This window comes from Eulemur rufifrons, chromosome 30 (genome assembly GCF_041146395.1).
Source record: "Eulemur rufifrons isolate Redbay chromosome 30, OSU_ERuf_1, whole genome shotgun sequence".
NCBI classification, from domain to species: domain Eukaryota; kingdom Metazoa; phylum Chordata; class Mammalia; order Primates; family Lemuridae; genus Eulemur; species Eulemur rufifrons.
In genome coordinates, this window is record NC_091012.1 from 113697169 (window position 1) to 113723582 (window position 26414).

The 26414-nt window shown below is 33.8% G+C and overlaps 1 protein-coding gene across 1 annotated transcript in view; it reads right to left on the reverse strand.

The window, feature by feature from the left end:
• CFAP47 (cilia and flagella associated protein 47) overlaps nucleotides 1-26414 on the reverse strand; it is a 541061-nt gene that overhangs the window by 467342 nt on the left and 47305 nt on the right. Inside the window, exons 16-21 of the mRNA XM_069464301.1 lie at nucleotides 24738-24868; nucleotides 20606-20728; nucleotides 19237-19368; nucleotides 14172-14249; nucleotides 10494-10638; nucleotides 9120-9214 (exon numbers count right to left, since the gene is read on the reverse strand). Coding sequence (XP_069320402.1) covers nucleotides 9120-9214; nucleotides 10494-10638; nucleotides 14172-14249; nucleotides 19237-19368; nucleotides 20606-20728; nucleotides 24738-24868 — 704 coding nt within the window. The remainder of the gene's footprint in view (nucleotides 1-9119; nucleotides 9215-10493; nucleotides 10639-14171; nucleotides 14250-19236; nucleotides 19369-20605; nucleotides 20729-24737; nucleotides 24869-26414) is intronic.

Below are 26414 nucleotides of genomic sequence, written 5' to 3' on the forward strand. Positions count from 1 at the left end.
GCTCTATGGTACCTTGACAAGTTTCTAGAGGTGGGAGGTAGAAAACAGGCAAGAATATGAATATTTTAAATGTGAAAAGGGAAGAATAATACTAAAAGCCTGACATACCAAAAGCCTCCAAAATCATGACAATAAGCATTGATGGTTTCCCCCTTATGTAAATCTAGTGCTATGCTATACCCTTAAAGTCCAGGCTGACAATCTGAAAAGTTTTAAATAAAATAAGGAGCTAAATAATATGAAGGGTATACATTCAGTTCTAGTTATTTGTATTGCCCTAACAGACAAAGCACTTGGGTTTTCATTTTGTTTTTATTTAACTTTAGCTGGCCACACCACTGCCAATTTCATCTCCTGTCATAGAATCTTAAGTAAACAGTCTGTTCTCATAACAGAATTATAGAAGCATAAAATCTTGCAGCATGTGTTATTTTAGTGGAGGTTCCATGTCTTTTGACAAAACAGAGCAAGCAACTCATTCCCATGATAATCTATTTCTGTAGTGGCACCAACACACAGACGTCAAGGAGTAAACTGCATAAAGATGTGCTATTTCATGTACAAATGCAACCTGCTTTGATATTTCATACCTAAAGAGAAAAAAAACAAGAAAAATTTTTCCTTGATCCTATGATTATTACTTTGGGAATTTCTTACATCTGCGACTAGTTATTGTTAGGTCCTGAGCGGAGAGGGAGACACACAAAGCCTCAGGTGTAGCAAAAATGCCTTTTGTTTGAGCACCTGGGTGCAGATGAGTGGAGGCCAAAAAGCATCCACCCTGAGGGAGGTGAAAGCCTTGAGGTTTTATAGAGGGTTTCTTTGGAGGGGGGTGAGTACTGGGGCCAGAACAGCCGCTTCAGTAAAATTTTTAAACAACCAATTTCTGGGACCCTGGTGTCTGGTGTCTGTCTCATCCTATAGAGCTAAGGATGGGGAGGGGGCAGGAGGGGCAGTAGTTCCTTCCTTATCAGGTGGGGTAGGAATGCCAGCGTCTGCAGCTGTCTTGTTAGATTTTACAACCTTCAGGGACACTCCAGACTCCTGTGGCTATTGTTTCATAAATCTGTTTTCCGTTAACCGCATTCCATCCTACCTGGAACAAACCTAACAGTTATATTTTGTGTCTCATTTCTATTTTTCCTTTTCTGGTCCATCTGCTTTTTTTTTTTCTAAATTTGAGTAATATGAATCAATAATTTATATCATATATGTTTTAACATTACTTTTACTATTTTTAGGCTACTATTTTATTTTTAAGGTTTTTTTAATATTATATGGACCAATATTTTAAAGTCAAATGATGTCAAAAAGTATGTTTACCAAATTCTTACACCTCGTCTGATTGCTGGGTGGAGATGAATTTTTAATGGAAGAAGCTGAGAGGAATGGAGGAAAAGATCAACGGAAACCTGAAGACAAGGGAATGATAGGTCAGGGTTTTGGATGGATCTTCATGTGGATAGTGAAATCACTCAGAAAATGAGAGGAGTAGGGTGCAGGATATACTATAAGCCTGGCTAATAGTGACCAAGAGATGTCCAGAGATGTAAACTCACACAAAGAAGTAGCTGTTTTTAATAGATAAAGATCTAGAAAAACCAACCCAGAGGGCAAGGCTTCCAGAAATGATCACTTCCAGACTCACACCAAGATTCACAGAAAATGCTATTTAAAAAAAAAAAAAACCACATGCCATGAGATGGCCATATTCCTAATAAGAAGAAATCATGGAGGGAAGGAAACTTGGAAAAATATAGAGGACTTCTGGAAGTGTAGGGATCCTAGAGAGTATAGGGAAATAGAAGGAAAGCCAGATGTGAGCGGGATGAGAGTTGACAGGAATGAGAATTCTTGGGGAGCTCCACTTTTTGAAGAGTGATCTGAGTCATGATGGATTGAGTCCTGACAGTTCCTGAGTATTGCGTCTTAACTGTCATTGGGTCTAGTCCCGGGTACCAACGTCAAGAATGATAGCAAAATGTTTGGAGTTTGGGAAGAGGTTTCACATAGGGCCTGACTATGGGTTTCATTTAATAATGTCTGATGTTGTTGATGATTTTTGTAAACATCAAAATAATTCAATGTATTCATCTCAGCCCTTAATTGTCTCTTTTAAGTATGAAGCCTTTCTCCATCCTGCAACATATACATTTTCTAACTGTGTGCTGAATTCACAAGACAGGGGGCTTAATCCCTGCCTTCTCTGTTACCAATTATGTATAATGTGAAAAGTCATACTGGACTTGCCTTCTCTTAACTCACATCTTTACATACAATTTGCATAAAATGTGTTTTTACTCAAGGTAATTCTATAATTACACAGAATGCAAAATTAGGAAGTTCTGTGATTTCTTCACCCAGGGAAGCCTTATCCCCTCAAGAAAACTATAACAATACAAAACTTATCTTTTACACAGAAGCTAAGTGACACATAGAAAAGAAGATCAGTCCTCATTAAGAAACCACTGAGATGTTCAGTGAAGAAGGAAAACTTTGAAAGTTCTGTAATGTATGCCATTGAAAGTGTTTTCTCAGATACGGTCATTCAAAGAGAGAAATACCTCAAATTGAAAAGAATGTTTCTAATGGAAAAAGGATTTCAATACTCAGGCCAGTGTTGGTAGACAAAAATGCTTACGAATAGAAAAAAAATAGGTGTCATTCAAGCATCCTTTTTTTTTAATCTTTGAGGGATGATTCTTAGCTATAAGAATGATTGTAATTCCAGAATAGCCATCATGAAAGGTGTACCCAGAGGGTTGCATGTCCTTAAAGGGCAAAGATTGGTGGGTAGAAAAGGTGAACAATTCTCCCTCATTTTCAAAAACTACAAGGCAAATATAGGGCAGCAGAGATGACAGCTACAGAGAGCTGCAGAGCAACTGAGCCACTGAAGATTAGTCAGCCTGTGCCACAGGGCAGAACCTGGGCTGAAGCATCAAGAAAAGTAAGAGTAATAATAGGGAAAGATCTATTCCAGTGTTGTCTAATTCAAATTTCTGCCATGATGGGAATGTTCTGTACTATACAATAGCCACATGTGGATATTGATAGCTTGAAAGGTAGGTATTGTGATGGAGAAACTACATTTTTTATTTGACTTCATTTTAATTGATTTAAGCTTTAATTTAAATAGCCGCATGTAGCTAGTGACTACCATATAGGGAAGTACAATTCTATACACTGGCCAAGAAGACATGTGAGTAGCCAAGAAAGAAAGGAAGAGCTTGAGTGACTTTGAGTACAAAAACCAGTCCAGTTCAGGATGCCAAATACATCTTCAATCATCTACTAGCACTTTTGATTCTGCTTAAACCTGGTGCAGTATAGGAAAGAAAGGGTTATAACTGTAATAACAATAAATCAATCCTTTCTTGCTGATTTCGCATTTTCCTGCTACATAGGTCAACTAAGTGAGCACCCACTGTCTATTTACATTTACACACACACACACACACACACACACAAAGACAAGACAACTTACACCTAGCTATAAATATAGTGGAGGGCATTTGGAATGACAAGAAACTATATAATCAATCTCCCTTGCTGGTATGAATTTATGGAACAAATTCTCACAGGGTGTGCTGTCTCTGCAGGATTTTATGTGTTCTTCTCATTGTTGAATTGAATTATGCTCCAATACACTGAGTAAATCTCCCTTTAAAATACCAAGCCAATGTAGAATGATTCAGATTTTAAGCAAAGTACGGCATTCCATAGAACTGTAAATATATATAATTTATTTTAATTTTACAATCAATTTCTAGAATCCTAAAAGAGTCACAATGTAAACACTAAGAAATAAATTTAGAAGTTTTAAATTGTTGACAGTGTTAAATAGTGAAATGGAGTCAAAATATATTGCATATACATTCTCTAAAAAAAATCATGTAAGAAATTTAAATTGGTGTATAGATTTTTTTCTAATTTTCAGTGACCCATAAGTAAAATGTTTTTGTAAACATTTGAATTGTATGCAAATATAAAATCACAATATACACTTAAGAAAAGATATGTTCTTGGTCTTAACATACTTAAAAACCTATAGATTAAATTATTGCACAATATTTAGGTTTTTTTCCGTTGTAAAGAGTGTGTGTGTGCATACTTCTATGCACATGCAAGATGTGGGTATCGTGTAGGATAATGACATAACTTAAAGTTTTTAAATATTAGCTTGTTGTGCAAGGATTACTTTGATTTTTTTACTTGGAAGTTTTTTAAAACCAAAATAATAAGAATGCATGTTTCAAAGAATCCCACAATGCTTATTTTTTAAATAATCAGGATTCCCTTCCTTTCACCATTGCACACATATGCCCCCCCACACACCAATATACACACACAAATCCAGGTGTAATAACTTTCAATTCTTAGTTGTTTTAGACTTGCCTAACACAGCTAAATAACCTAAACAGAGTGTCATAAAACAAGCCACAATAAATTTAAATTGATTTAAATGAAACAAAGAGTGTTCTCTAACTACAAGGGAATTATATTAGAAATCAACAACAGAAAGAAATTTGGTAAATTCACAAATATGTGGAAATTAAACAGCACACTCTAAATAACTAGTGGGTCAAAAAGACATTATGTGAGAAATTGCAAAACATTTTGATGAATAAAAATGAAAATGTAACACATCAAAACTTTTGAGATAAAGTAGTGCTTAGAGGGAAATGTGTATCTGTAAAGTCTATATTAAAAAAATGAGAAAGATCTCAAATGAATGCCCTAACATTCCACAAAATAAGAAAACAGAAGATAAAATTAACCCAAAGCAAACGGAAATAAGTAAATAATAAAGGATCAAGCGGAAATGAATGATATAAAGAATTGAAAACAATACTGAAAATCAACAATACCAAAGCTGAATTGTGAAAATATCACCAAAATTGACAAACTTTTAGATAGGCTGACCAAGATAAAAAAGAGAGATTTCTCAATTTTATAAAATCTAGAATGAAAGAGGGAACACTATTACCTACCTTACAGAAATAAAAAGAATTAGATAACACCACGAACACCTGTATGTTAAGAAATTAGATAACATACATAAAATTTCTCAAGAATAGAACATTTGAATAAACTTATAGCAGGCAAATGGATTGAATTAATAATTTTTAAAAATCTGACAAAGAGGGCCGGGCGCGGTGGCTCACGCCTGTAATCCTAGCACTCTGGGAGGCCGAGGCGGGTGGATTGCTCAAGGTCAGGAGTTCGAGACCAGCCTGAGCGAGACCCCGTCTCTACTAAAAATAGAAAGACATTATATGGACAACTAAAAATCTATATAGAAAAAATTAGCCGGGCATAGTGGCGCATGCCTGTAGTCCCAGCTACTCGGGAGGCTGAGGCAGTAGGATCGCTTAAGCCGAGGAGTCTGAGGTTGCTGTGAGCTAAGCTGACGCCACGGCACTCACTCTAGCCTGGGCAACAAAGTGAGACTGTGTCTCAACAAAAAAAAAAAAAAAAAAAAAAATATCTGACAAAGAGAAGCCTAGGACCAGATGACTTCATTGATGAAATATATCGCTAATTTAAAGAAGAATTAATAGAATCCTTCACAAATCCTGCCAAAACTAGAAGTGGAGAGACCACTTTCCAATTCATTCTAAGAAGCTAATATTATTACCCTGATGCCCAGACCAGACAAACACATCACAAGAAAAAACAAAACAAAACAAAACAACAACAAAAAAAAACTACAGACCAATATTCCTTATAAGCATAAATGCAAAAATCCCTCAACAAAATACTAGGAAACTAAATCTAACAATATATAAAAAGGATCACATCTCATGATCAAGTGGGATTTATTCCAGGAATATGATGTTAGTTTAACATACAAAAAGTAATCAATATAATATACCATATTAATAGAATAAAGGACAAAATAATATGATCATCAAAGCAGATAAAAATAATGTAACAAAATCCCACATTCTTTCATGATCAAAAAACTCAACAATCTATAGAAGGGATCTTCCTCAACCTCATAAAGGGCATTTACATATATATATATATATATATATATACACACAACATCATATTTAAAGGTGAAAAATATGCTTTCAGGAACAAGACAAAGATGTTTGTTCTATTCAGCATTGCACTAAAGGTTCTAGAAATTAGGTACTAAAAGAATGAAAGGTATCAAGAATGAGAAAGCAGAATAAGGACAAGTATAAAACACTGATGAAAGAAATTGAAAATGACACACAAAAATGGAAAGATAATGCATGTTCATGGATTGGAAAAACTAATATTATTAAAATGACAATATTACCCAGAGCAATTTATAGATGTAATCCCTACCAAAGTACCAATGACATTCTTTACAGAAACATTTAAAAAATCCTAAAATTTATATGGAACCACAAAAAATCCCAAATAGCTAAAACAATCCTGAGCAGAAAGAACAAAGCTGGAGGCATCACACTACCTGACTGGAAATTTTATTACAAAGCTGTACTAACCAAATCAGCATGGTAATAACTTAAAAAAAGATACATAAACCAATGGAACAGAATAGAAAACACAGATATAAATCCAAGTGTTTATAGCCAACTCATCTTTGACAAAGGTGCCAAGAAAACTTTCTCTATTTTCAGTTGACATAATCTCTTATATAGAAAATTCTAAGTAATCCACTAACAAACTATTGGAACTAATACCTAAATTCAACATAATTGCAAAATACAATATCAATGTTGAAAATCAATTGTTTTTATATACTGGCAATGAATAATCTAAAAAGGAAATTAAAAAAAGCAATTGAATTTAGAAATAAATTTAACAAAAAAATGAGAAATTTGTACACTGAAAATGATCAATAATATTGCCGATAGAACCTTTTTGAAGAGCAACTTAGCAATACATATTGACAGCCTAAATTATGTGCATAGAGTTTTACCTAACTATTCTACTTCTACAAATATACCATAAAAACTTGTAATGTGAAAGCAAACATTTATCTACAAAGACTTTTTCTACAGTATCACTTATGAAGCCAAAAAAGAGGAAAAATACGAAGTGTACAGTGAGAAAGATTAGTCAAATAACCATGACACAATATAACCATAAGATAATATAAGGTATTATCCCTAAAAAATTAAATTGCATTTGGAATACTTAATGATACAGAAAGCCATTCATGAAATTTTAATTGATATAATAATTTTTAAAAGTGGGTTAAAAATAGTTAACAAAGTATAATTTTGAAAAAAAATTACAAATATAGAAATATACTTACAGAAATGAAGGCAAAGAAGAAAAATAAAGACATTCCAAAATATTGCCTGTGGTCATTATTAAGTAATAGAATTTAGAGTACTGTTATTTTTTCTTTCTGTTCTTCTAAATTTCACACACATTTGACAATAAATTGTAATAATCAGGAAAAGAATATAATTGAAATACAAAATTAAAATACGAGTTGATGCTGACAAAACTTGTAAATGGTTAGGATATGTGAGAGAAGAGTAGCCTTTGGAAGATATTAGAATACTGCAAAAATTGAAAAGATAAATATCCTCTGAAACTCTCCAAAGTACCTTGTTAATTATGCTCTTTGTCTGAATTAGATAAACAACATATTGTATTATTTAATAAATATTATAATACTTTGACAATGTTTCATGTACTGCAAAATTGTTTGCTAAAAATATAAAAGGAAAACCTAAATAATATTTCTATTCTGATAATATTTGTAAGCCTAAATTAGGCCACAGAAAAATATCCTTAAGGTGATTTTTAAAAAGTCAAAAGATGTTCTCTCCTTTCTTGATAACCTTGATAAACTGTATCTACCTAAATATTACTGTTCATAAATGTAGACAATTACTTCACACCAAATCCATAGAAAATGAATAGTATAGTATACATCTGAGTACACTTAATGTTGTGTATATAAGATAAAATTATTTCATTTACTTTGATGTCAGCAAAGTAACCTTTGCTTTCTCTTCCACTGCGCTTTTCTAAAACTAGAACAGACACAAGAATGAACATTGTAGACAATATCACTTCATTTTAATCAAATGTGTATGAAACCCACAAAACATATCCCCACTGAAGTACTGTACTTAAGAATAGCAAAATTAATCTTTATCATTTTCTAACATCTAAATTTGCCCTCAAACTTTCTTTTTTTTCCTCCTGAAAGCTAAATAACAGCTACTATCGTTTCTAAAATAAGATTTTGATTTCAGTAAAAATAACACTACTAAAAGTTGGATTATTAAAGATAGTACTTAGTAGCATTAAATACGGTTTTACTATGCTATTAATTACTTTCACTTAATTCTATTCTACACCTATTGGGTACAAAGCATCAATCTAGTCATATTGGAATATTAAAAAAAATTTTGACATAAGAATCTTATACTCTAATTGCCATACAGAAGTTTCATTCTGGTTTGGAAAGATGCAGCAACATGCCCCTCCATATGATGGGTAGGGAGAAGCTCTCTCCTTGGCATTTCTGTTATAGAATCTATGAAGCAAAAGCATATGAGAGCTGGCTCCTAAAACGTGAACAGTGACACTCTTTCCTGCTGGACATATTCCAGGAAAGGAAAGGTTTTTTTTGGTTTTGTTTTGTTTTGTTTGTGTTGCTGTTGTTGTTTACTCATCATACATCAAAGGAACAATATAAAAGGGAACTGGTATCATAGCAACCCCTCTTAAATCATTAGAGTATGTCTTTGGTAATTTCAGGTAGTGATTCCAAGAGCATTTAAGCATACGCCAGTCAAATATAAATACAAAGCACAAGCTGGCTGGAATATAAGTGATTATTTGGTTAGTCTAAACTTTCCTTTCCTTTACAACATGCCATATCTTGAATTTTCTAGACATCATAACAAAGACCACACAATTAAAGGTCCCCTCTATGTGCCCTCTGCTCCTCTTGAGGTACCATGCAAGCATGAGCCAGATACTTCTAGGAATCATCTTACTGAATTAAAACGGTATATGCAGTCATTCTCACAAGTCAGACAGTGATCCCTTACAGACAGAATTTAGGTGACTTTTGTTAAGTTCTTGGTTAGGATTACCCATAATTCCTCTACCCTCCAGTAATATGAGGAACAGAAAGCTGAACTTACTCTTTTGGGAGAAAATGCTATGCCACATTTCAGAGATGTATTTTCCTCTACTTCAAAATAATATATGGAAGGAACTGCAGGGTCTGTACATTCCCCTATAAGACATGAAAAAGTACATATAAAATAGAGCCAGATACACATTTATAACCATTATTTAAAGTGGAAATGTGAACTTTGAGAAACCTCATCAATATATTCATAACAATCACAAAGCAGCTCCTGAAATATCTGTGCAGGGGTGCATAAGGATGTTAGGTAAAGAATTGCTCTTAATGTCTAGATTCCAATTAGCAAAAATGATACACAAACCCAAAACAAATATACATTCAATAAGCAAAACAGAGATGGTAAATTCATTAAATAAATTTAAAAAACCTTCCAAATTTCAAGAAGCATATCATAGTCAGATGAATGTGGAAAGCAATAAAGGGCAAGGTCAAGTACTTGACTGACTCTTAGGTCCCAGAAACGCTGGGAGACTCCCTTCCTAGTGATGATGGAGTAGAGAAGACCCAGACCAGCTCTGATGTCTCTGAGTCCACAAGGAATACAAGTGCATATCCATCGTTTCACTGGTAAAATTACTGTTCACTTGTTAAGGACATGTAAGATGTCTTATTTATCTTTACAGACTCAAAATCTAGTATCGTGCCTATAAGTGGGATTCAACAAATATTTACTAAAGAAGAAATGACTAAACCAATGGTTAGGAAACTTTTCCTGTAAGGATCCAGGTAGCAAATATTTTAAGCTTTATGAGCCATATGGTTTCTATCACAAATATTCAACTTGGTCATTAGAGCATAAAAGCAGCCATAGGCAATATACAAACAAATGGGTGTGTTATAACATAACTTTATTTATAAAAACAGGTGTCAGGCCAGATTTGACTCATGGGCATTTGTTTGCCAACAGCTGGAGCAAACAGATGAAATGCATTTAAAAAATGCTTATTTTGTTTAAACCTAATTTAACATAAAGATAACTAATACATGAGTAACATATAGAAAGAGCTTTCCAAAGACATTTACCTAAAATTCTTGAGCAATTAAAACTAGTAATTAATAATTGTATTTTCATTTATAGTATATACTTATATGTAGCATACTTAAGATACTATATTAAACCAACTAATAAGTACGGTTATATGTCATGTATTACCAAAGTGTTCTGATATTAATATTGATGTATTTCTAGAAATTAAACCATGATGAGTTATAGAGTATAAGGAAAACATGCATTGTACCATTAAAAACATTTAGGAATAACTGCCCTTGTTAAATTGTTTTTAATAATTATACATTAGAACAATTTAAAACTGTGTTGCTATTACAACAATACCATTATAGTATAAAATACATATAAAATATATACCTGATTTGTCTATAAAATCCATTGAAAACTCTGGGAAGTCTTCTAGATTAAACTCCACTCTGGCACGTGTTATACCTTTGTTTTTTATTAGAAATGGAATAATGTGGGTAGTACCAATATAGGTGCCACTGAAGTTAAATACATCCTAAAATTTAAAAAATAATAATTAGAAAGTAGAATAATAGTTTATGGAAAATGTAAGCTAAAAATTATAATGTTATGTTTATCAAGGAAATTATTAACTGCAAAGCAGAACTCTATAAAAATAATCAGTCACATTTTCCTTTCTCTCCTCCACCTCCTATCTGTAATAAGTTACCAAATCCTATTAATTCTTTTCCTTTCTTTACTTCTTACTCTTAATGTAATTGTATGAAATTAGTAACTCATCACTTTTCATTTAGTTTCTAGATTTTGACTTTCTCAAATGCTCCCCTCCATAATGAAGCCCAATTGAGAATCTGACCACATCACTTCCTGTCTTCAAATTTGATGGTTCCCCACCATTGACAGAATAATGTCCAAGCTTATTAGCAGGGCTCACAAAGCTCACCATAACCTTCCCCTGCCTCATATTCCAGCCTCTTCTAGCTCCACTCTCACCCTATCACTTAATATTTCAGCAAGCCATACGACTTGTCATTTCCAACCAACATCTGATGGTTCACCCTGTGTGTTTTTATCTTGGTGTCCCTTCTGTCAGAAAGGCCCTTCCCTCACTTGTAATTGCCTGATAAAATACTATGCATCCTTCAAACTCCAGTTACATAAACTACAATTAGTCACATTCTGCCCAGGATTACTTCTATTCCTTATATTTATATACATTGTGATATCACATAGACTGTTTATTCATTTACATATCTGTCTCTCCTACTGGACCTTAAGCTTGATTCATTTTTGTATCCTTAACATCTATCCGACACCTACTTTAAATACATAAGGAGTGTGTATTGAATATATCAGAACTCTAGCTCATACACCAGGTGTGCTTACACCACAAAACTATAGGATTCCTCCTTGTGGTAGAGTTACTACAGATACCATAGAGCTCCTTAATAAAAGAATCACATATAACATCCAAAGGAGTTTGAGGAAACAGTATCCTAATATTGAGGAAAATATTGTATTAAAGTCAACTGGCTAGTATTTGTTTCATTTAAAACATAAACCCAGTTCTATATGTGAAATATGTAAAATCTGAAATGTATAATGAAAGTTTGATGCTTTATATGTGTAAAAACAAGCACTCTGGGAGGCCAAGGTGGGCGGATCGTTTGAGCTCAGGAGTTCGAGACCAGCCTGAGCAAGAGCGAGACCCCATCTCTACTAAAAAATAGAAAGAAATTATATGGACAGCTAAATATATATATAGAAAAAATTAGCCGGGCATGGTGGTGCATGCCTGTAGTCCCAACTACTCGGGAGGCTGAGACAGGAGGATCCCTTGAGCCCAGGAGTTTGAGGTTGCTGTGAGCTAGGATGACGCCACGGCACTCACTCTAGCCTGGGCAACAAAGTGAGACTCTGTCTCAAAAAAAAAAAAAAAAATATGTGTAAAAACAATCACTGCTCTTATCCCATTCTGGCCTTGCTCTCATGCTCATTTGAATAAAATTTCCTAATTGTTACTAACACACATAGTCAATTCCCTAGCCCTTACTATACAGTTAATAAATGTATTACTGAAGATAGCTGGTGATGCTAAAATATCATTTTTAAAAGGCAGCTACATCTAAAATACAACGTAGTAAGGGCATATGGAAAAATATATTACTGTAAAGTTCTATAAATTGTTCAATTGTACCATAACATGCAAAGCATTCCCCAAATGACTTTAGGATGAGAAAAGAAAGTAATAAATTTCTCAATATTGTATAGTATTTTTCGAGGAATATCATAGCAATGGGAAAAAAAAAACACTCCAGATACTACAGAGTTTAATCTCCAGGAATCACAATAGCCTTGTATTATACAAGCTAGCTTAGTATCTGTCAGTTTAACTGGACTTATCATGCTTTCACCACTGAATAAAAGAGAGGTTAGAAAAATATATCTTAAAGCCAGACCCTAGAATTTTGGTGATACCATTAAAGTACAGACTAACAGAGAAGCCCTAATTGAGGCTGCCAGCTGACCTCTTTATCAGCAATTTTTGCTCGATTTAGTTCAGCACCAGAATGATGCTAGGTGTTACTAGTACTAGTGGAAGAGAAAAACAGAAGGGCAGATAATACAAAAAATAATATGACAACTGCTCTGATGGAGATGTTCCTGAAGTATGAGATGTTTGTAACATCTTATAAATGTCACAATGGGAAGCATGTGGGTCTGCTTTGAAAAATCAGGAAAAGTTTCTTTGGGCAGATGAGACCAGATCTAATTCCTGAAGGGCTGGACAGAAAAAAAAAAGGTGTGTGAGTATATGTGTGTGTATGCTATCAATTTTAGAAAAAAATTTTATCAGAGTATAGATAATTCAAAAAATAAATGAATAAATGTGACTATAGTTCAGAAAATACACATCGAGACCACAGTGAGGTGTCATTTTATATTCAATGTATCGGCAAAAATTAAATCTGTCAGTACAACTTGTGGAGCAATGGAATGTGGAGCAATGGAAGCTAGAGAAGAAATTTTAGAAAAGATCTTGTGAAGTCAAATATGCACATAACTCTATGTCTCAGGAACTTCACTCTTAGAGTTTTTTTTTGTATATGTACCTCAGAAGCTATGTATATGAATGTTCACAGCTGCAACACCAGAAACACCTATTGAGATGGACAATGGAATCAGTACATGTAGTATGTCTACACAAAGAACTATCATGCAGTAGTGACAATGAATGATATGCAGTTACACACAAATTAAATGAATGTTGGAGACAAAATATTTAGTTAAAAATAACTCACCAAAGGCAACAAACTATTAATATTATAAAGCTCAAAAATGAACCAACTAAACTAAATAATCAACAGGTAAGGCATTTATATATATATATACGGTGCCATTATTGGCAAGTGATTATATCTTATAAGGGATAGGATCAGGATGAAGCCTACAGATGATTTTTTTTTTTTTTTTTTTTTGAGACAGAGTCTCGCTCTGTTGCCCGGGCTAGAGTGAGTGCCGTGGCGTCAGTCTAGCTCACAGCAACCTCAGACTCCTGGGCTTAAGCGATCCTACTGCCTCAGCCTCCCGAGTAGCTGGGACTACAGGCATGCGCCACCATGCCCGGCTAATTTTTTGTATATATATATTTTAGTTGGCCAGATAATTTCTTTCTATTTTTAGTAGAGACGGGGTCTCACTCTTGCTCAGGCTGGTCTCGAACTCCTGACCTCGAGCGATCCACCCGCCTCGGCCTCCCAGAGTGCTAGGATTACAGGCGTGAGCCACCGCGCCCGGCCTACAGATGATTTTAATGGTACTGGTAGTGGTCTGATTCTTAAGTTCAGTGGGGAATTCTTAAATGTCCATTCAGCATTATGTTTCATCATTCATGTTTATACGACATATATTAATTGTTAATTTTTAATTTTACATGTGGTAATTTTATAAAACTATTAATACACAGGAAAATATTTTTAAACATGAATGGGATGACTAGGGACATATAACAGATAAAAATCACCACACTCATAAAATGATCACAAAAATAGGGACTAATATACTCACTGGGTTGATTTCGATATCAGCAATCTCAACAGATCCACCAATCTTAAGGTCTATGACATTTGCACGACGAATAGCAACCTTGTTTAGGATAAATATAAAACTTTGTAGAAACCACATTAAAATATATATATATATATATATATATGAAGTATTACCTGGCATTTAATAATAACATTTTGTAATTTAAATAAATAATAGTAACATATTATACATGTACAAAATTTATTCTGGAAATTGTCATCAAATATCTCATTTTGCAAAACTGATGCTCCTAAGAAGAGTGAATATTCAACCATTGAAAACCACCACAAATAGGATCAGTTGATGGCTTGTGAACTTGAATGCATAGTTCTACCTGTTTGACTAAACTTTATTGCCACTCTCTGTAGCACTATTTTTATTTATCTAATTTCAATGGATTATTAAAAATTAAAAAAAGAAACAAGAGCCTGAGTGCAGTATACTTCCTCTCCCAGAAAGATACTAATATTCACAAAAACCATAATGATAGCAGCTAAAATTTGCTGCATATAGGGACCAAGTACAGTGCTAAAAACATTATTCCCTTAATAATACTCAATATTCTATGATATAACTACCATTTCTACCTCTAATATCAAAGTGAAGAAAACTGACTCTTACAGAAGCCAAATATTTTGTCCTTTTTTTGAGGTCACCAACTTGAAAGCAGGAGTGGCTAAACCAAGGACCGTCTGAACACTCAGTTGCTTCCAAGAAAATTAAGATAGTAAATTAAGAATTTACCTGTATAATTCCTACACAATAAGAGCTGTAGATTATCTGAACATATAATTATTTAAGCAAAATGTCAGAAGCACAAAAATAGCATTCCCTGAAAGCCCTACCTATATAAGAACAGGAAAAAGTGAAGGTCTAGATTTAAATCTAAATGTATATTATATCTGAAAAAGCAAAGTGAGTGTATTTCATTCTTCCACAGAATCAGTGACACTGTTTATAGACAAACCACAAAATACTATTTTTTTTAGAATTTTGGGGGAAATCAACATGCCAACTAGATAGCCTTATTAAAGTTGCTGTATTCATAATACTATACTATTGCCACATTTTATTTAAAGAATATATAATACACAAATAATATATTTGACTAAAATCACAAGAAGCATAATTCAATGATTCAGGGGAAGTTACAAATTCACATAGTCTTCATTAATGAACCCCGTATACAAGTCCCAACTCCTCATGGCTGCCTTTGATACACCTCATCATCATTTCTTCTTCACTGAAGACTCCCGGCTGTCATAACTCATTCATCATCCTAGTCCTTGACCTTTTCATCTCTAGAGACTTAAACTAAACGCTGGACAATATCACTCCTCATAAATCCACCACCTCTGAAACTATACATTTTTTCATCTATCTCATTCCTGCAACCCCCTTTCAACCCCTGCTTTCTTATACATTTTCAGAGACAATAGTCCCTGAATGTCACGTGTCACAGAGACTTTCAAGCCTGTGATGTGTGATGTTATCCAGATCAAACCTAATTCACCTGTCTCTATTTTCTTTTATTCAACTTCTTCTAAAGTTTATCATTTCATCTTCTCACTTAATAATATATTCAGTCTGTTGGCACTCATCTGGGTCCTCACAGGAACAGTAGAAAAATTCTCTTTCATCTCTACGATGAATCCTTAGCCTTCAGACAGGAATGTATAGGTGGCTGCCTCTTTACTAGACATCTCTATATGGAGATCCAAAAGGTGCCTCCAACTCAAACAGACATTTCCCTCTAAAATCTGCTACTCCTGCTCTTATCTCTCTCTCTGAATGTTGACATCACCTGCTTCACTCTTGACTCATCCCTCTCATTTATGTGACTGCCTTCTCAATCACCAAGCCCCAAGGATTCATCTCCTAAATTTGACTAGAATTGTCTAGAATCCTACTTCCTGAAAGAGAACACCAGTTTCTCTTGCCAGGACATCACCAGACTAATAACTCTGCACTCAATCTTGCTGGCCCGTTTACCAAAGTGAAGTCTGAAAAATGCAAATCTGATTGTAAAATTCCCATAGTTAAAACTCCTAGCTCTTAAGATGAAGGCTGGATTTCTTAACATTGTTGATAAGGTCCTGTATAATCTAAAACTTATGTAGGTCTCTAAGCACATTTTCCCCCTGATAAGGAAAACCCCCATCTATTACTTAGCACAGCAGCCACCTGAGACCCTCACCCCTCACGGAAGACCCACATCAGCATAATACTAACCTAACACCTGGCACATTAGCATATTACTAACCTAACACCTGGCACATTAGCATATTACTAACCTAACACCTAGCACATCAGCATAACACTAAACCTATTACCTGGTGGAGACACTAATCTAACCGATTACCTGGAGGGCATTAGTCACCTGAGACTCCTCCCCTTGGATCACCCCAATTTAATAAAAATGGGAAAAATTGGGTAGACGGGGCTCACAATTTGGTGGTGAGACCCCCTCTGAGTCCGCTGGCGAATAAACCTTGATTCTCCGACTCTCCGTGTGCCGCTCGGTTTGTCCTCAGGACCACTCACTGTAACGCTTGCTATAACACCCCCACTGTCATCCATGCAGTTTATAATCCAGTCATGCTAATCTTTAAGTTTCTTATATATTCCCTGCAGTTGTCTCTCTCTCCAAAGCCTGAACGCGTGTTGTTTTAGGCTTCCTTAAATATTCTTTCTTCCTCTCCTCCATCCCACTACCATCCTTTTAATCTGACTTATTCTTAACTTCGGGTGTCTTCTATTTTTTTATTTTATTATTTTTTATTTTTTTATTTCAGCATATTACTGTGGTACAAATGTTTAGGTTACATATATCACCTCTGTCCCACCCGAGTCAGAGCTTCAAGTGTGTCCATCCCCCAGATGGCGCACGCGGCACCCATTAGGTGTGAATATACCCATCACCTCTTCCCCCCTCCCATCTGCCCAACACCCTGTGAATGTTACTACTATATGTGCACTTAAATGTTGATCAATTAATACCAATTTGATGGTGAGTACATGTGGTGCTTGTTTTTCCATTCTTGGAATATTTCACTTAGTAGAATGGGCTCCAGTTCTATCTCTTAGTAAGCTGTCCTGATACTTTAAGCCTGGGTTGTATATGTCTCCTGTGTATTATTCCTTTAGCCTGCTGCATTTCTTCATCACAGTACTTACTACACTATATATTTAATTATTTCTTGAGTTGTTTGTGTCCTCCGCCAGATTGTAAGCTCTTTGACATCAAGGACCCTGATTATTTTGTTCATCTTTGCATCTTTAGCATGCACAACAGAGATTTGTGCATAATGTTGTTACAGCCAGTGTTACAGCGAGTGGTCCCGAGGAGGAACCGAGCGGCACAGGGAGAGTCGGAGAATCAAGGTTTATTCGCGGGCAGACTCAGAGGGGTCTCGCCACCAAATTCCGAGCCCTGCCTCCCCAATTTTTCCCACTTTTATTAAGTTGGGGTGATCCAAGGCGTGGGGTCTCAGGTGACTAATGCCTGCCAGGTAATATGTTAGTTGATGTGTCAGGAAATAGGTTACTATTATGTTGATGCACCAGGTAATAGAGTAGTTACTGCACCAGGTAACAGGTTTAGTGTTATGCTGATGTGCCAGGTAATAGATTTAGTGTTATGCTGATGTACCAGGTAATTAGTTGATGGGCCAGGTGTTAGGTTAGTATTATGCTGATGCGGGTCTTCCGTGTGGGGTGGGGGTCTCAGGTGGCTGCTGTGCTAAGTAATAGATGGGGGTTTTCCTTATCAACTTGAATGCTGAATGAATAAATAAATAAATGAATCTCTTCATATTACAATGTTTAAAAGGTAAAATTTTTTAAAAAGGCATAATCCTCTAAAATACAGTGAGAATTAAATTTAGTAAAATCTATATTTTTGATGGCCATATTTTTTAAATTTTTTCTAGAATATTGTATTAAAAATATTCTGCTCAAGTCACAGATCATATATCACAATATACAATTTATAAACATCTTTCAGTACATATTTATTTATAAAAATAAGATATCATTCTTAAGTTATTTATTTGGGGGTCAGGCAAATCAGTGTTCATTATATCAAGTTACATATTATTTAATCAGTCATCGTTATGGTAAACTGAGGGATTGCATGGGGGATATATATAAAGCTGTTCATTTTAATATGATGACAGTGTATATACTATTTTTTAATAGGAGTAAATGCAAACACTTAATCATCAAATTAAAGATCAAGATCATTCCATTCCTTGAGTTTCATAATTAAATAAAATTTTATACAGACTGGTCTTGCCTATTTTATTTATTCTATTCAATGAGCACTTAAGAGAAGCACCCAACAACAAGGTAATAATTTTTCATTTACATAATTCTCAGAACATAAAACAGTAAAACACTAATTCCCAGAACATAAAACAGTAAAACACTGTATGTGTGCTAATAAAATATAGATATTAACATCATATATAATCTGCATACAATTCATATAGTTGTTAAAACTGTTTAGAATTATTCCTCCAAAATTGATTATTTTTTCCTAAGCTACCTAACTAATGCCATGAAAAAAAGCCATCCTTTTCTCTGTAACTAGTTAGGGTTTGTCAAAACTCAGAAATGCCAAATATCATTGTAATTTCATGTGACAGTGCCTCATATTGATGGAGGATATCCATTTCAACTTAGTAGAAATTTCCATTACCACCTTTCACCAAAAATATTTTCTTCAAATCCCCTCCAAGTTCTGCTACTAAATTGTGCATTAGATGATATAGATAAGTTTGCTTATATTTTTAAATCTCTAAAAACTGTACTTCTTTAAAGATAATTTCTAGAAAAATAATAGAAATTTTGAAATTTTCTCTTTAGCACTATAACTTTATACCCCATTTCCAATAGAAGAAATAATTAAAACAAGTTTTCTAAGAATAAATATGTACACTACATTTTATAGCATTATATCTACTATTATAAATAGTTTAAACAACAAAATACATTCACAAAGACATATACAAAGGGCAAAAACTCGTATGTATAGATATACCTGTGCTCTTGTTTCAAATTTTTCTGCCACAGTGGGTGTACAGGAGATATTGAGAACAGTGATCCCCCCAGCTGGAATTACTCCTTCTGATGGAATAATATTAATGATAGGCAAAAGACTCTGGCCATAAACCTGTAATTGAAAATTTTCAGAAATGCTACATTACCCTTTAAAGTTACAGTTTGAAAGCTTTCATACGAAAGCTTCCACACTATTACCTAGACAGGTATCCCCAGGCACAGGACATGATATGATTTTCTAATAGTGTTTGAAAATACTAGATGCACAAATAGTTTGAAGTAGAAGAAATTGCAACCCTAACCCGCAAACAGAATCTTCGGTAGTGACACTTTCCCATTCAAATAGGATAATGAAGTTTATCGTCTAGAGTACTTTCAAGGTTGCAACATTTATAAAGATATTTGTCAGAGAAGATGACAACATTGTAGATAATACTTTGACAGTTTGTCCTTCCCTCATCCTAAAAACTCAAAGCAAAGTTAGTGAGGAGGCAGGATGGTAGTAATGTCTAAGATAACATTTTGATCTTCAAAAAAGTTGTAAGTAACTTACCAAGGATTTATGGTATGTTTTTTTTCATAGGCCAATTTAGGTCTATTTATCATGCTTTAAGCCAGAATGAATTAAAGAGAAAATTGTCAAGAGATTTTGGAGCATAAGAGAACAAATAGTATATGTAGGTAAGAACTAATTCTGATGCAGCAAAGTAGAAAAGGATCTCCTCATTTGTTTATTTTGGCCAAAGAGTTGATTTGGGCAGAAAAAACACACGAATGTAAAGCTTGTATGCAAGGTCTCAAAAACTAACCTCTACCACTACTGGGGAGCAGGTGTCTTACTATATTTCCAGTTAAAAAAACAAAAAACCCTATCACCACCTTGCCTCTCCTTCCATTTAAACCAAGTGCAACAAATATAAATAGATGATCTCCACAATGGCCTTGATCTAGGTCCCAGTGGCTAGTGTACCAGTCCTGATTACAGAGTAAAAATGAAGAGAAAAGGGAAAGCATGGAACTAAATATGGAATGTAACATTAATAATGTACATTTAAAATTTTTAAACACCTATTTTTTTCAGTAAAACCAAATAACAGAAAGAAAGAAACAAATGGGGAAGAAGAGGAAAAGAAAGAAAAGCTAAGCTAGGAAGGAAGTGAGAGAAATGATTCTTATAAGAAATTAAATTATCTGTATTTAGATAAATCTCATACAAAATATCTTAAACTTAGCATAAGTCAATTTATAAAGAATAAAATATTAACTTCATGGTATTCATGGCACAAAAAATTGATTCAAATTATAATGCAATCTGATTGAAATAAGAAATTACTAACATTCTATATTACCTGGAAATATGCATGGTTTTGTCCTACATTGCGAAGAATGGCTTTCTTCCAAGTTGTTAAACCTTGAGGGCAATTATTGAAGAGTACCCTTGGCTCCCAAAGTGTAACCTTTGTATGACCAAGCTAATAATGAGAGAAGAAAAGGAAAAAATGCAATTGAAATAATAGTAAATAAAATATTTTAATTGTTTTGGTCACAAAAATGAAGTATTTTAATTGTTAATATATATTAATCAAAGATATGATTACTGAAAGAAAATGAAAAAATTATAATCCTCCTATATTCTTTATTCAGTATGTTCCAACAAGTAAAATAAATCCCACATCAGATTTTTATATTTTAATGTTCATGAAAAAGTACTCAAGGTCTTATGTATTATTTTCCTAAATTTAAATTAAATCTGTTCCCCAATCCAGTTACGATGGGGAATAATGTCATAGGAGATATTTTATTTAGATATTTTGGCTATAATAATAATTAAATATTTATATATTTAGAATTTAAATATTTAGATATGTTTAGATTAAAAAATATACATATTGATGGCAGCAATAAATGATGATTATAAAGATAATAATGTTATTTTGTACCCAGCATGAACCAGATGTCATTATATGCTTAGTTCTTTAGTTGCATTTTCACTACGGTCTACCAGTCTAGAAAGTTCCCAGAGGCAAGCTAGACTATTTCTATATTATTCACCTTTAAATATATAGAGCCTGCATGAGGCCTAGTACAGACTATGGGCTCAATAAATAACTGTTAAATGATGGATGGATGGTACTATCACATTTTATAGCTGAAGAAACCGAAATTTAGGACAATTAAGTATTCTAAGTCATTCAATTATTAAATAACACTCACCAGCTCCATTAAACATATATAAATATATTTCAACAAATATATGTAATTTTTGATGTGTCAATCTAGTGTGGTCTCTCTATAACTGCAAAAACTCTTTACTATGAAGAAAGAAGTAAAGTCAATACTCCTTATGGGGAAAGAGGAGAAAGTAACAACAGCAGGGATAAAAATATATTTTTCACCCCTATGATATAACTTAATTTTTTTACCTTCATGTTGACTTTAAAAATATAAAGTATTATCAGATTTGGTGGGGTGCCTAAGAGAAAGGAAAACAGAATGGAATATTTAAAGTGTACTCCCAAACTGGGGAAGGCAGGGGGTGGAAGATAACTCTATGAAGAAAGTATATCCAGGACTAAGAAATGTGTAGATCAAACACTGAAAGGGATCTTAGAAATCACCTACCCAACTACGTACAGGGTGTTACTATGTGCTATGCAAAAGGAAATAGTTCAAGGGTATCCTAAGTATGGGAATGAAGGTGCCAAATGAAATTAACCAGAAATATTTCTACTACAAATCTTTTCATGGAGCTTAATATTCTGATAAGGTATATTTTGCTTATCTGAGAATGGAGAAGTAGTTCAGTGGGATTCACAAAATTATTTAGGCACAGGATTTCCCCTCCCCATTCCACACAAAGTACCTCACAGAACTAGTGCATCGTGACTGCATTTTGGAAATGTTGGTATTATCCATCTCTCCAATTTTGCAGGAAAGCAATCAGTAGCCAAGGAGAACCTGAACCAAAGTTTTCTAATCTCTCATTCAGTGCTCTTTATACTAGATCCTATTGTCTTTACCTATGAAATATTATTTCTTATTGTCATAGGTTTTAATATAGTATTATAATCATTTGAAGGACATGATTTGGGTAACTGGAATAATAAATTTTCAAACAAAGCTAACAGAAAAGGAAATAGTCAAGTAAGTCACTCCTTCATAAGTGAATGACAAACCTTAAATGAACATTTTATTTAATCACTTCATGTTCCTCCATCTTTGCTTTCTTAACGGTAACATTGTTTCTGATAGTTTTTACCCCCTATCCCTCTCCCAACACCCCTTCTTGGTTTCCATTGTCCTTTACATTTCTTTGTGCCTGTGTGCATGGTAGTTGAGTAAAAGGCTCCTTCAACAAGGATGCTTTAAAATTTGGAAAACTAGGAAGATTTGCTTTCCATCAAATGTTTTATTTTAATCAAATGTCATATTGAAAATTTCAATAAAATGACAAGAAAAGGAGGATGGAAAAGAGAAGAAAAATTATGGTAAAAATTGGAGATGTGCATAATCCATGTTTGGATATTCTTCTTCACCTCCTAGTGGGCTACTTCATTTCACACCCATTCAAATATACTTTTATGTGTGTTGTCATATACATTATCTTGCTCTTTCCTAATACTAGCCTTTAGCTAAATTTCTTTTTTCTATTTGTCAATTTTTCTTCAATAAACTATAAGCTCCATAAGGACATGAAAAAAAAAAAAGAAGAAGAACAACAACACTGCACAGTTGTTCTAAATTTAAGGGCTTCAAAAATTTACCTAAAGCGATCTAATTCATTATTCTGATATTTCAGAGTTTAATTCTTATCCAGTTCTGGTGTTGGGAAAGCAGAAAGCAAATGTTATCACAGTGGTAACAGCAAAAGGCTGTAAAGGCAGATAGATGTGAATATAAATTCCAACTAAGACATTTACTGCATGTATGAACTTGTATTAGTTATTTAGCCCCTCTAGCCCTCCATTTTCTAATCCATCAATTGGGTTAATAATAAATGTCTCATAGGGTTGTTGTAAAGATTAAATTATATAATACATGAATACCATTTAGTATGGCACTTGACACACAGTAATTACTCAACAAATGGTATCTGTTATTAATGCTAAGTCCAAAGTATGAAATTACTCATCTTTTATCTGTTAGAAAAAAATACACATGGGGTGAGTATGTGAGCAAATTTATATTAGTAAACTTGTCAAGTACAATTATGTAAATAACAGTTAAAAATCTGTGTGCATGTATTTACCAAAAGACAATTATAAGAATGTTAATAGAAACACTATTATATTAACTAAATATTTGAAATAATCCAAATCCCTATCAGCTGTGTAATGGATAAATGATGATATAGTGACACAATAGAATACTATTCAGTAACAAGAATAAATAATCTACAGCCACATGCATCAGCGTAGATTAATTCTGCAAACATAATAATGAACAAAAGAAGCCATACATAACAGAGTATATATGCTTTGATTACATTTATATAAAGTCCCAAACCCAAATTAATCTATGCTCATAGAGGTAAAGATAGTGATGACCCTAGGAGGGATACGTAGTGATTAGAAGTGTAGACTGGTGAGGGGGCTTCTTTTGCAGTGTTAATAATGTTCTGTTTCTAGAACCGGTTGATCTGAGGGCAAGTTACAAAACTGTTATCAGTTTATGAAGATTAATAGAATGACACATAATTTATAATATGTGCGCCTTTCTGTATATATGTCATACTTTAATAGAAATTTTTTTTAAAGAATAATAAGTAATTTACACACAATGAATAACAGTAGAACTCAGCTTATTTCAAGCTGGGAGCAGAGGAAAGACCCTACTGGTTTCTGACTGCCACTTGCCATCACTAAAGTGAATGAACCTTTAATCTCAAGGCTACCAGTGGTTTCACAGCTGAAATATGTAACAGTATCATCCAGCCCTGGAGACAGAGATGGGATTTAGTAAAAGAGCATTTGGCTTATGTTAAATTTTTAAGAACATTGGTATACAAGTGCATTCTTGGTGATTGACAGTCATGAAGTTATGGCCTTCTGGGATCTACCACAGAAAGAAACTTAAAATTACATATTGCAACTTTCACTTTACTCACATTTCTATTCCAAGAAGTATATTCTATAAAAAATAAAAAAAAAAATCTGTGTATCCTTGCTATGTAAATTATGTGATCCATTTCATACTGAATTATTAATTACTACTAGAATATTAACAATGCAATAGAGTATGGCAAAATATGATTTTCTCTATTTGTCTTTTGGTGTCTATTAAGAAAATAATTTAATTTCAATTGGCTCCCATGATGATATTACATATTTATAGAGGCCCTAACTAGAACCTAGCTTTGTTGACACAAAAGTCTTAGGTTTCTGAGTTAATTCTAGGTACATAGGTAACTATACACACATATGTATACCCAACCAATTTATAGATCTCAAAATAAAAACCATGCTCAAGGGAAATAATTACATGTGCAACACATTTTAGTGTCGACGTGTTTCCTTTAAAGACATGAAGAGCAAATTCTCCCCTTTCTGGAGCACCGAAACTTGGCTGCCATGTTACTTCACATTCCAGTGAGGAGTATGCTTCCACAAAGCCTACACAGGATGTAGAGAGAAAATAAGACATTTATCACATTTTTATTATATTTATTTTTGTTAATATACAAAATAAGGGCTGACCTAAAAATGTAATGGCATTGTATGACAAATTATTAAAATTAAACTCCAAAAACATAAAAATGCTAAGTGAGAAAGTATCAAATGAGCATAGACCTATAAGATTTGATTAAAATCTAAAATTTTTCAATTTTAATAGGCAAATAAAAAATATGAAAAAATATGCCGATGTTTAGAAAATAATAGAAAATTTATCAATGAAGCTAACAAACTCTAGGATAAAAGATGGCTTTACACATAGACAGTAGAAAATCATTTGTAATCCCTAACATAATTGCCCACATCATGTATTCCTGACATTCCAAAATACTTGTCAACATCACTCATTCATCTTTCAGAGGGAAGAATTACCATTACCAGAAACTTTTAAAAAAATGTACACATCCCTAGTATCAGGCACATTTGGTATGAACTATTTTATGTTTCAATTCATCATTTCCTTTGGAGTAAGGAAAATAATACTTGATGGAAAGAATAACTTAGTTCTTCCTTCAGAAAGAGAGAAGCCTCTGAAATTCAAAGGCACAGGATACTGAATGGGGAGATGAGTGACCATCACAAACAAACTTTGCCTTGGGTCAGGTGTACTTTCATATCATGGCAGTTTCCACAATCTTAAAAAAAAAAAAGATAGCCTACCTCCTAGTTTTGCAGTAGCCACACTGAGAGATAAGCAGACATGTAAAGGGATTGATTGACATAGTATGTGATACTCAGAAAGCACCCAGTATCAGGTGCTAGTATTTTTAATACTCTTGAGTGCAAACTCTGTGCTAAGAACCTCAATTTATAAAAAAGAAGAGAGCTGGTTATGGAAGTGCTATCAGTCCAATGGGGGAGTCCATCAGGATTACATTTGGCTGTAAATGACAAAAGGTCCTTTTGCAGTTAAGTAGATAGGGGTTTATTTATCTTACGCAATCAGAAGCCCAAGGATATGTATTCCAGATCTGCCTTAACAGGTTGACAATGCCTTCAAGAGCCAATAAGCTCCTTCTATCTTCCTATACTACCATTTCTTATTATGTGACCTTCCTAAATATAGAAAGGCATCGTGGTGGTTAAAAGAGCACAAATTGTAGGGTCAGTCTCCTTGGTTCAAATTTCAGGTCTGCCGCTTACTAGCTGAGACCTTGGGCAATTTCCTTAATCACTATGTAGATCAGTTTAATCATATGTAAAATGGGGATAACAATTGTATTTAACTCAGAGAATCATTTTGGGAATTAAATAAACTAATATCTATAAAAGTACTTGCAAAAGGGCTGGACACATAAGAGGGGGTGGAGCTAAAAGAAATTTCTGTCTATATCTCATTGGCAAGAGAGGCTGGGGAAAAGAGTTTTGAGATGAGAACATTGTTGCCCCAAACAAAATGGGGGTCCTATTAGGAACAGGAATGGATATCAGATATGGCTTTAGTGACATCTGCCACAGTAGGAGAGAGATAAACAAATAATTGTAG